Source organism: Vicugna pacos, chromosome 30 (assembly GCF_048564905.1).
Source record: "Vicugna pacos chromosome 30, VicPac4, whole genome shotgun sequence".
Lineage (NCBI taxonomy): Eukaryota > Metazoa > Chordata > Mammalia > Artiodactyla > Camelidae > Vicugna > Vicugna pacos.
The window spans coordinates 18,743,083-18,755,399 of NC_133016.1; the positions used below are offsets into that span (position 1 = coordinate 18,743,083).

General features: G+C 49.9%; 1 protein-coding gene across 1 annotated transcript in view; it reads left to right on the forward strand.

Moving 5' to 3' along the window:
* Positions 1-1,657: 1,657 nt before the first annotated feature.
* The window catches only part of MYO5B (myosin VB), a 289,752-nt gene continuing 279,092 nt past the window's right edge, over positions 1,658-12,317 (forward strand). Inside the window, exon 1 of the mRNA XM_072952259.1 lies at positions 1,658-2,252. Within this exon, the coding sequence (XP_072808360.1) occupies positions 2,226-2,252 (27 nt within the window). The 5' untranslated portion in view covers positions 1,658-2,225. The remainder of the gene's footprint in view (positions 2,253-12,317) is intronic.

Sequence of the window (12,317 nt, forward strand, 5' to 3'; positions counted from 1 at the left end):
TTACATTCCCACCAACAGTGTAGGAGGGTTCCCTTTTCTCCACACCCTCTCCATTAAAGCAGCGAGTCTTAATCTTGGCTGTCATTTGAGCCACTTGGGTGGGAACTCTTAAAAACCCCTTTGCCCAGGCAGTACTCCAGACAAGTTAAATCAGAATTTCTGGAAGCAGGAGCCAGGCATTTGTTCTTATAAAAGTGATTCCAATGTGCAGAAAGAATGAGAACCAGTGAATTATGGAGGGATGGGTGTAAGTGGAAGCAGTAGTAGAAGTTACCACTTCAAGAAATTTACCAGTTAAGGAGAACAGAGGAAAAGTCAAGAGTCAGTTGAGAAAGAGTTGTCAGTGGAGAGATGGGACCGCTGACGGAGCATGGTGGTGGAGAAGCCAAGGGGATCTGGAGCAGAGGTAGGATTGAGCATTAGTGGGGAGGTTTTCTTAGTCTGAGAGGGAAGAACCACCTGGGAGTTGCAAAGACACTGAGTGCTGAGCCCCGCCCCCAGCCTTTCTGATTGAGTAGACCTGCCACGAGGCCCCATGTTTTCTATTTCTAAAACATTCTCAGGTGGTGCTGATGCCCCTAGGGGCTACACTTCAAGAATTACCAGAATACAGGGAAGAAACCAGGCAGGCAGATTTTTGAGGGAGAGGGAAATGATGGACTTATTACCTTTCTGCTCTTGCCAGAGATATAAAGAACTTCCTTCCAGATCCAAGAAGAGTTCCTCAAGCTTTGTTCACTGCATTTGTCAACTCGGGAAGTACAATTCTTTAGAATTACAGAGGAACTTGAAAAATTCAGGTACTCGGGTCCCACCCTTCACCAATGAATCAGAGTTCCTCAGGGTGGGGCCCCTTTCTTGGAACTGTTAAAGCTCCCCAGGTGAGTCTCATTGAGAAGACAGCATTAAGAAGGGCGCAGGTGGATTCAATGGGGATCCTGCCTTCTAAGTGGGAAGATTTTAAATGGGATGCCTTCAAGAATCACCTTCCAGGAAGTGGGGCTCCAGAACAATTGTTCCAGCTGGTAGATGGATGCTCTGGTTGAGACTCACTCAGGGGCCGTCCATTCAGGTCCGAAAGCCCCCTAAAAAGAGCAAGGCCGTGTCTCCTCCAGCAGCTCCTGCTCTCCCTTTACTGACTCTTGCCAATTATTTTCCTTTTTAGCTGAAATTTCTACTTTTTGTTGGAAGTAGAAGCTGCCAAATGTCACCGGTAGAAGCGACAAAAGTAAATGAGGTAGGGAGCGGCAGAGGGACTGAGAGCTGGCGTGAGAGAGGGGAGACAATGGGACTCCCCAGAAAAGCAAACAATCCTCTGATGTGGGTGATTGGGAGCCCAGTTGGAAGCGCTGACTAAAGTGGGCAAAGTGCAAAAGAGTTACTACTCCCACTTTTTATCATCAGGAGTTCAGCGCAGAGAGCTCAGTTCGGCGGAGACAATCTTTAGCATATTCCAAATCACCTAATCTACGACATAATTTTAATGCAGAAACTATTGAATGCAGCCACATAAAATCCAGAGGAAAATGTTTGGAACCTTTCAGGAGCAGGCATCACTCCTTTTTACGCCTCTTGCCCAATCTCTGGTACTGCTCCACCCCCCTTTTTTCTGGTCTGCACTGGGTTCCCGCCCAGCCTTCCAGGGCACAGCCGGCGCCAGGAGTGAGAGCGGCGCGGCAGGTGCCGGCATCCGGCGCGCACCTGTCCCCGCGCGCGCGCCCGGCGTCCAGCAGGGGGCGGTCGGCGCCCGCCCTCGCGCGGCCCCGCCCCTGGCCCCGAGGACCCCGCTGCGGCGGGGGCGCGGGAGGGCGCGGCGGGCCGGACTCTGGCAGGGCTCAAAGGCGGTGGCGGCGCACCGGCCGCCCGCTCGGACGCGCGCCCGCCCTCTCCCTCCCGGGCCGCTTCTCCTCGCCCGCGCCGCCTCCCACACCTGAGCCGGGAGCGGCGCCGCGCCGCCGCCGCCTCCCCCGCCCGCCCGGCACTCCTGCGCCGCCGCCGCGGGAGTAAAGGTCGCGCCGGCCGAGAGCGCGCCGGCCGCTGCGCCTCCAGGAAGCCTGCGGGGCAGGTCGAGGAAGAGGGAAAAGAGCCGAGAAACTCTTGGGCAGCCCGGGAAGATGGCGCCAGGCGGGCCGGCCGTGGACTGAGAGTCGCCGGGGCCGCGAGGAGCCGGGACCTGCCTCACCCGCGGGGCACGGCGCCCGGGCTCCGGCCCGGCCCGCGGGGTCATGTCGGTCAGCGAGCTCTACAGCCAGGTGAGTGCGGGCCGCGCCGGGCCCGGGGCGCAGGTGCGGGCTGCGGGGTGGGTGGTCCTCGGGGGTCCCTTCTCCTGCGGCTCCGCGGGGCGGGGGCGGCGGGGGACGCCTCTCAGCCTCCCCCTCGCCGCCGCCGCCTCCGCACCCCGAACTTCGGTGGCGGAGAAAGTTTGGCTGCTCCGGGAGCGCCCCGCGCTGACCGCCCGCGGCTCCCGCCCCCGGCCCGGGCTGCCTCCGGCTCCCGGACGCCCTGCGGTCGCCGTGCTCGACCGGGCTTCGTCCGGCTGAGGTCCCCGAACCACGGGAGCGTCCCCCGCCAGCTCAGAACGCGGGGCGCTGGGACAGCCCCTGCGGTGGTCCCCTGCTGGTGGACCGCACCCCGTGCTCTGCAGCATGAGCCCCGAAGGGCGCCTGTCGCGTGCCACCGAGGGGGAACCCTGAACTTGAGGGGTGTTGCTGCCCTTGGGGGTGGAGGGGGGAACTCAGCCTGGTGTGAGGGGCGCGGCGGCTGAGGGGTGGGTAAGCGGTGGGTCAGAGGCTGCTCGAGGGAATCTCTGGGAGCCTGAGAAAGTGCTTTCTTCGCCACGGATGGGCGTTTTGAGGCAGCCGCACTCGGTGGGCTTCAGTTATCGTGGGGAGGGGTCAGAGTAATGCTGACCCGAGGGTGGAGCGTGGATTTCCAGGCTGTCCTCAAGGTCAGAAGGAATGTGCGGGGCTCCGTGCTCAAAGTCGGGAACAGGTGCAGCCGGTTAGAGACGCCCCGCTTCCGCAGCAATTGCTGTGATTAGAGACCAGCCGCTGCTTCCCCAAGCGCCCACGGTCAAGCTGCAGCCGCTGGGGCCCCCCTCGGGTTTCAGCCTGGCCGGGGGAGGTGGGGAGGGTATGAGGGGGGCAGGGTCCTTTAAGCACATACCTTTACCCCCTTTTAAAAAATAAGTTTTGGATGTCCTGACACCTCGTCTGCAGGTTTTCCTTCTCTGTGGCTGGGGCACGTGTGACAGTGCCTCGTGCCCATCTCTCCGTGCAGAGGGGTGTGTGGTGCGCGCGTGGGTGTGGGTGTGCGAAACCCAAGACCCGACCCTGGCCAACAGGTCTGGGCGGGGGAGGAAGAGCTACTTCCGCATCCTCACCTGGTGACTGCTCACCTGGCGAGTGCTCACAGCTGCCCGGCTCGTGGGCGAGCCTTCAGCTGGGTGGGTTAGCCATCCCGTTTCGTTTGAGGAATTTTCTCTTCCCTTCCTCCTGGAGGGGGTCAGGGCTGAGCTGAGATGACACGAGATGGCAGTGGAGGCTGTGACCTGGCTAGGGGCGGGTCCCTGCACCTGCTCCGCCCCCAGTTGGGTCTCTCCCCGTCCTCCCGGCAGCGATAGCTGATGAACGACACTTCTGGGAGGAAAGGGTGTGAGGTTCCAGTTACGAGGTGAAATCTCTGGCATTTCTGGCTTTGGAAGAGCGCCCCACCCTGTTGACCTGTGGGAGTCTTGGGAAGAGCGCTCAGAACTCCCCTTTCAGTTCTATCCCTGAAGCGGCTTATCCGGAACTTCAACGAGAGAGGCTGGAAACCCAGGCAGCCAGGGAAGGATCTGGAGTGTAAAGTGCTGAAGCTTTGTTACACTAAAGCGCATGAAAATTTCCCTTGTGCTCCCAAGTAGAGTGACTCAACTGAACATACCTGCAATGCATGTTAGTCTTTTATCAGACAGTAACTAATTGCTGTATTATATGAAGCTCATGGTAAATTGAATAAACCCTTAAGTTTTAGAGTCCTGATTTTGAAACACAGGAACACTGGGTTGCTTTTAAAGACAACTTTAAGAGAAAACACTCAATTTGGTTTTCTGTTAGAAATGAGTGTATTGCATGCTAACTATTAGGAATCAGTTAGTGAGAGTCTGAGCTAAAGTTCCAGTGTACTTTTTCTTGACCTGTGAATATAGGGACAGAAATGTTTCATGAGGAAAAGGTCTTGGGAGGACACACAAGACGCTTAAGGAAAAAAGTGGCTTCATTGGTGTGAAGGTTTGCCATACTTGAAAAAGAGTCTTAGAATTCTCCCTAGGGCTGGGGGACTGTACTCACTGTTAATGGGTTTCTAGTTCTTAGATCGTTTGTAGGTTTATGAATCTCAAGTTGAGATTTTCTGTGGCTCACGCAGTGGCTTCCAGATTGCGTCTTGAGCAGCTGTTACTTTTTCGGGCAGAGTTGCACACGCACTTTACTGTGAGCAGCAGTTGTGCTGCTCTCTAACCACCATCACCCCACTTGTTAGGCTGGATTCGCAGTGTGCATATGGATCAGACATTATGCAGAGACGTCGTGCTTGCTGCTCACATTCGCTTTGTTTCTTGGGAGAGGATTTGTTCATTTTTCTTGTGTTATCAAGATAGCCAATGTTCCTTTTTATTTTTAACCTGCGAGTGGTCTTTTCTAATGTGAACACTGGATTCAGGCACATCTTTAATGTATTATGCATGACGGAAATAATTATTATGCCAACAGTATTTGTAAGTGGGGTGGAAATTTTAAAGCCCTTTAGTGATTATACCTGTTGCTTTAGTGACATGGCAGGAACATGTTATTACTGGAATATGAGACACTTAAATTTAAGTGTATAAATTAACCTGTAAGTACTATAGATTCAGATAAGAATTTGGTATATTAGTCTATTCCCAGTTACCCAAGAAGACTTTCTGCTTTTCCCTCCCTCCAAGTTACTGTGTTCTTGCTCTTCTCTTTGTCCATCTGTTCTCTTCAACTGGAGGCTCATATGCTGTGTGAATATTTGGGGGGGGTGATTTTAGTCATTGGCAAAGGGCATTTCTCATAACAAAGGCACTCCTGTTTTCAGAAGACCCAACGCCTTGCCTCTGAGAAATTGCTTTCTTTGTACTGAGGTTTTTCTCAATGAGAAAAGAGAATGGGAGTCACTGCCAGACGCTTTGAGGGTGATGTCAAGGTGAGTCTGGCTCATCCGCCCTTATAGAAAGGTGGAGCTGACCATGGCACTCCTGTCACAGGTGGCACGTATGTGGCAAGTGTTAGTACTTTGTTTCCAACCTGCAGAAAAAGACTGCATTGTACAAATCAAATTAGCCCAGATGCCAGGAAGATGCCCAAACATGTGCAAGCATGGTAAATATGATTTGATTATGATAACTGCAGAAAATAGTGTGACTTTTATAGTATAAAATACATAACCTCTCTTTCAGGCTGAATAATGCAAGCCTTCTCTATAGAAGGATTATTCTGGATGAAAAATTTAAATACTGTTCTCTCAAATAATGAGGTTTTCAGTATGCGGCTTTGGTTCTAGCCAGCAGAGTGACTGGGAAATCACTAGACTGAAACCAGTACCTTCCAATAATCCCTTTCCTGCTGGTTTTTAGTTGAGAGGTGGTGTCTGAGCAGTGGATTTTTGATGCTGCTAGGAGGTGACTTTACTGGGGGATACGCCCTGTGTGTGTCAGTGTTGGCTCTGAGCACAGGGGCCTTTACGAAGGTCCATTTGGGGCCAGTCCTTTGAAAAATAGAACTCGTGCTTTTGGGCTGGTGTTTTCTAACTGTCCCTTACCTGTGCATCAGGAGTGCAGGTTTCTCCCACGTGTCAGTCTGAAAGGTGGCAAGAGGCTCCTGTTTGCTCTGTGGCCCGCGGTAGAGACGTGAGGGTCTGGTGACCAGTCGTAGCAGATGCATTAGCTCTTCTGTATGCCCCGGGCTGTTCTCCTGCACGTGGCCTGGTGCTTGCTCACTCCCAGTCAGCACCTGCGCCCTGTCAACGCTTCCTAGAGCCGAGAACTGACATCCCCCAAGGGAGATGGTCCTTTCCCCGGTGGAGTATGAGAGCTGTAGCTCCCAGTCCCCCACCCTGGGAACAGCCTGCAGATGTGGCGCACACTGTTTCCAGAGCTCCTGTGCAGGTTGAGCCAAAGTGCCTCTCCTTGGGACGTTCCTGAATGTCACACCCCTGTGTGGCTTCCGTCCCTTCCCTGTGTCACCTCCCCACTCCGCTTTCCTGGGAGCATTTCCTTATTGAGCTTGTGAACAGGACTCCTTGTCTCAGGATCTGGTGCTGGGAACCTAGATGAACACAGAGCCCTGGTGGCTTGGCTGGGTGGGCGTGGAGAAGCTGGAGGGCTCTGGGCCTCCGCAGGGCCCCGGGAGACCGGGGAGCAGCGTGGAGGTTGTGTGCCACGCTCCTGTGTCCCTCCCCCGCCTCGCGCTCTGCCTTGCCCATGGCCTGCCTTGCCATGCCTAGCTGCCAGTCCCCCCTGCTCCTCTGCTGCTGCAGACTTCCTCATAACTATTCCCTGACACCGGATCTCTTCACTTGGGCCTCTTGGGAAAGCTTGCTTTTCAGCTGCTAGTTTCTTCCCATTTCCTTTTAGTTAATGCGCTCCTAATATTTCATTTCGTTAGCTGCAGGATAGCCGTGCATCAGAAGGCTCTCTGACAGCTCCAGGTCTGGTTGGAGTCTGAGTATATTGTTGTCCTTATATTGTTCAACAGCGATGGCGTTCTCTTGCTGTTGGGGGGCCAGGGCACCTCTGAGTGGAAACTAAGTAGGCATTCTAAATTCTGGAGGGCCTGGGTGTGTTACAGTACTGTTACTTTCTGTGATAAGGGTCAGCTATAAATTGTACTGCTTACAATGTCTAAGTCCGAATACTGTCTTCCCTAAGTGATAGTGGATTTGTCACTATCCATACAGAATTGTCATAGTAAACCTGGATGTATTTGAAATAGTAGCTGACCTCTTTTTCCTAAGTAGGTTCTCAGAAACCACATTCAAAAGCAGCTCAGTTTAAAGTGAGTGGAGCATCTGTACCCTGATGTCCTTGTCTCCACAAGGACATTTTGCATCATCACTGGGCTATAAAACCGAAATACACAAAGTTACCTAACAATCCAGCTTGATCCATGTGCCACAAGAGGCGAGCAGGTGCTCCTGGTTGCAGGAGTTCTGTAGAAGCGTCAGGCAGGCGGACAGTGGGGCAGGACTGGCTCCAGAAGAATGAATAGGATGTGAGTGCACGTGGAGATTGAGAATGGCACGGTCGGTAGGAGGTGATGGTTTAAGCACGGCCAGGGATGAGCTAGATGTAATTGGGACTAGTAACTACACTACTATCTTAACATTCTCATGAAAGTCTTAGACTTATGGAAGACTTGCAAAAACGACATAGTTTCTATGTATGTATTTCCAGATTCCCCTGATGTTACTGCCTTGTAAGTAAAGTGCAGTCGTTGAAACCAGAAATTGAACATTCCGATGGCACTGTTAACTTGTTTACAAGCCTGATCGGAATTTCACCAGTTTTTCCACTAATGGCCTTTTTCTGGGCTGGGATCCCATCTGGGATTCCACATTGCGTTTGGCATTACAGCTCCCTAAGTCTCTAAATGGTGACAGTTCCTCAGTTTTTCCTTTTGATGTTGGCACTTTTGAGAGTATTTGTCAGTGATTTTTGTAGAATGAGCCTCAATTTGGGTTTGTCTTATGTTTTCCCATGCTTTAATGAATGCATTTTTGGCAATAACCCAACAAAAGTGATAATGCCTTCCTCAGTGTACCCTCTCAGGAGGCAGGTGATACCAGTGTGCCGTTCCTGGTGGTGTCACTGTGGTCCCTTGGTTAAGGTAATGTCTGTCAGTTTCCTTGTATGGAAGAATGGCACCTAGAAACTACGATCTGGGTGCTAGATGTGCTTATTACTGTTTTTATAGCCACTTAGGGATCACTGAGCCTAGAACTCAGATATTTAATTATGCAGGCAAGGGAAGAAGAGTCATCTGTGACCTTGAAGTTTCCAGCTCGAGGATGGACGGAAATAAAGAAGTTGAGATGAGGCAAGGATAATGCTTGATTTTTGGCACATTGAGTGTGGGATGAGAGTGGTTTGTCTAAGTGGAAATATTTACATTTGAGGATGTACCGATGAGCTTAGAGGAGAAAGATCAGGCTCCAGGGTCCTTGCAAATAAAAGCTGCCTGGAATTTGCTTTTTTCTAAGAAATGCAGTTGTCTTACAGCATGGTTTTAGTAAAGATGAGACCATGACCTTAATGTGGGCAGTCCTAACCTCTGGGGTCATGATCTTGCTGTGGACCGTGCAGGTGAGTGCCCTTAAACGGCCTCAGCTCTGATACCTAGGAGCAGATACTTCCTAAGCCTCGATTTCTTAATCTGACAGGTTGGCATGGTACCTGCATTGTAGGTGACTGGAGGATTATGTGACCAGACACACAAAGTGCCTGCCTGGCACCGTGTCTGGCACACTGCTTAGCAACTGTTTACCAGCTTATTTCCCCCTTCGGTCGTGGTGCTGGGTGGTGGCCTTTTCTCCCAACCCCCCCTTGCCATCCTGCAGGGGTACAGGTCAAAGGGCACTTGGTGAGAGAGAAAGGGAAGGCTTGCTGCACATATGTAACTGCCTGAGCCACAGACAGCCGAGGCACAGGGAGAAAAGACTTCCCATCCCCCACAGCCCCTGGGGAAGGAGCGTGAGCAGTTTGAAAGAAGCTTTAAATCTAAGCTGTGCTTTCTGGCCTCCTATTATAGCTTTAAAGGAAAATTAAAAAGCATTTTTCACAATGTTCTTTTATTTTTTTGGTTAATACAAATGATTATTGAAGCAATTCATACAAGGCAGGAAGGGCAGAGGTTCTGTAATCCCATTCCCAGACGGCTGCTGCTAACCACTCCTGCGCGGTCCCCAGACCTGCGGTGTCTAGGAGGGGACCACAGCTGAGCGCCAGAGTGGGGACTGGCCTAGCCTGGGGCGAGGACACGCCAGCTTTCCAAGATTTAGTACAACAAATGCACATGAAATACCTCATTTATGCTTTTGTATGTTTATTAAATTCTCAAATAATCATTTGGATATAACATGGCTACTAGCAAATTTAAGATTTCATATGCGATTTGCCTCATTTCTTTCAGGCAATATTGCTTTGACTTGTGCATGATTTGGTATATACTTATATGTATGGCAGGGTCCCATTTTTTATTTTAAATCTTACTCTACTATGCTTTTTTTCCTCTTTAGTGTATAAAGGTAATTATACTATTCTAATGGCTGCATAATATGGCATAATACGGTTGTACTTTAATGATTTTAACCACCCTCACTTTGAACATTTAATTGGTTCCATTTTTTGATGTTGTGAAAAATGTTGCAGAACATTCTTGGAACCTTTCCGGTTTTTTTTTTTTTTTTTTTTTTTGGAAAAGTTCCTAAAGGTGGAATTGCTGGCATGTGCTTTTACAAGTCCTCGCTGATACGGTTAATAGCTTCCTGGAAAGAACTGGTTTGTTTCTTCACCCTTCCCTGGCACTGGTCATTGTTGCCTTTTTAAACTTACAGTAAACGTTTTATTTTTGTTTAAAGTTGACTTTCGTTGAAGGGTTGGGCATCTTTTCATATGCTTGGTGTGTTCATTTGTAGTTTTCCTTGGATTTCCTCTGTTAAGACATTTATAACTGCTTTTGCTCATTAAAGGATTATATTTTTAGACATAGGAAGGTGTGGAAACCAGAATGTTCAGGATAAAATATACAAATATGTATGTTAAATAAGGCACCTTGGCATGAGTGTTCCCCTTCATTTGTTTGGAGCTTCCATGTCTCTTGAGCCCTACAATGGAAAAACGCTAATTAAGCAGTTGATGAGTGTTAGCTACCTTATGAACCAGGTCATTTCTAAGAGCTGTATGTTAACTCACTTAACAATAACACCATGACACAGGCACCCCCACCATCTTCATTTACAAATGAGGGACTTCAAGCTTACATGACCTGCCCACAGCCACACCCCTCCTGTGGAGTGGGTTAGGGACCCCAACCCCAGCTGTCTGACCCCTCTGCTCTACTGCCTTCCATGAGGTTCTGTCCCATTGATGGTGGGTCTAGAACATCATTTGTGCTCAAAAGAAGCCCTAACATGGAGCGTGCTTTCTGCTAGCACTGCCCTGCCCCACCAGCAGCAGAGAGGGAAAGGAGAAAGGATAGTCTCTGAGTGCAGAAGCAGGGCAGACGGTCTGGCCCTGTGGCTCTTTCCCTGGGGAATCTGCTGCTTTGCATCCTGTTGCTACCGCCACACTCAGCCCCATAGGCGTCCTGGTGCTTCTAAAAACTGTCCCAAGGGTAGGTAGAAACCCTTGTTTTTGGCTTTCTGTAGGCCACATAGGCCCCCAAAGAGGAGCACATCTTCAAAAATAAGAAAAGGCTAACTGTAACAAAAGGTGCACATGAAACTCAGTGTAAAATTATTTCTGATTTTAAATCTAACCCTCCTATCATCCCAGTGCCCCCATCTGCTTTCCAGGCACTTTCCCTGGCTCCATCTCCCTCTTAAACTCCCGCAGTGGGAGTATCTTCTCTCCAGTCAGCCTCAATGTCTGATGGGCATTTTGTTCTCTTTCTGAGCTAAGATCAGAGAAGCGGGTCTGAGCCTCCTGGAAGCCCTCTCTCATCTGCCTGCTTAGTCAAAGGTTTTTATGTTTATGGGTGTGCCCTGCTCACTGCCTGTTGGCTGGACAGATGTTTGGAAAGTGAACTCCCCCTCACTCAGGTTGTTAGCTTGGCCATCACAGACAAGGCCCCTTCCTCCAGCATCTGAGGGGAGAGCCTTACAGAAGGAGACTCAGGACCCAAACCCTGTTATAGCTTGAGGTGCTTGGCCAGGGCTTTGTCAGAGCACTCTGGAAGCTCCTCCAAACAGGGGCAGTTTGCTTTGTTACAGGCAGGAGGTCCTCACGTTGTCTGGGTCCTGGTGGAGATGAGCACTGGTGTATCTCGCTGATTTGCTGTGGGGATGACCACGCTTATATATCTGAGCTCCAAGTTAATGGCCCATAATGCTCCTCTTAAAATTTATTCAAGGGCCCATAAAAATTACCCTCCTTTGAACGATTCTAATACTGATGCAGTCCCTTCAGGCTTTTCTCTCCTATGCTCAAGTTTGGGGAGGAATGAAGAGGCCCATCATGAGGGATGCTTAAGGATTTTCCCATAGAGCTTTTGTCGCTATAAAACTCAAACGCGTAGTGAAATGAAATCCTAAAGGACGGAGAACACCCGGATGCCTCCTGCGTGGAATTCAAAGACTTGGCTTTTAGTCTGTTCAGAACTAAGCAGTTCACGTCCCCTGGCTTAGAGACTCCCCAAGATAGAAGGTGCTGGGCAATAAGATGCCAGTTCCATTGTAGCGTTACCTGGATACTGGGTGTTTATGGTGAGGGATGAAAAGGAAAAACATTGGAACGGTAAATTGCACTGTATTCAGCTGTCTTCGTGTGCCCTGGCCATTCAGTTTAGACTCTGGCTTAATCTTCCTTTTGCTCACTGCCCACCCAGACTGCAGTGCAATCCCACCAATGATATGATGCATGTTCAGAACATATTACCTGACTTGATACGATGCTCGGCTTAGGTATCACTTAAGGTGCTTCAGAGAGGAATTCGTACAGAATTGATACCATTTTCATGAATTTTTGAAATCAGCAAAATGAACAGTATTGGTGAAGGATATACATGTGACAAAAATGAGTCAAACCCAGGGAATGAGGGAAAAGGCAACTAGAATAGTAGTTACCTGGGGTGGGAGGGGGTGGCGGGGGAGCAGGAGCAGGAACAGTGCTGTTGGAGGGTGACTGGTTTTCGTGACCAGTTCATGGGTTATTCACTGTATTACTGCGCTTCACAGTGACATATAAAAAAGATGATTCTGCTGAATGTAGGGTGAGTTACAAAGCCAAACTTGAAAAAGCTTTGGGACTGTAGGTAATTTTAGAATGCGTTTCACTGCTTTTTCTTACGTGTGTGCAGTTGGTGGCTGAGTGTGTGTATTTGCAGAATTGCTCTCACTGAAGATGTTGGTTGAATCTTACACTCATATCCCTCACTTTTCTTGAGAATGGGCTTTACATACTGTAGGCACTCAATAAATGCCCTTGAATTGGTTTAGAGCCCACCTGCACTCCCTTTCTGTTTCCAGGCCATTGCTCTTGGAGGAAAGGCCTTTTTTCTCTAAGGAGCCACCTGTACTGTAATGTTATCTTCTGTCGT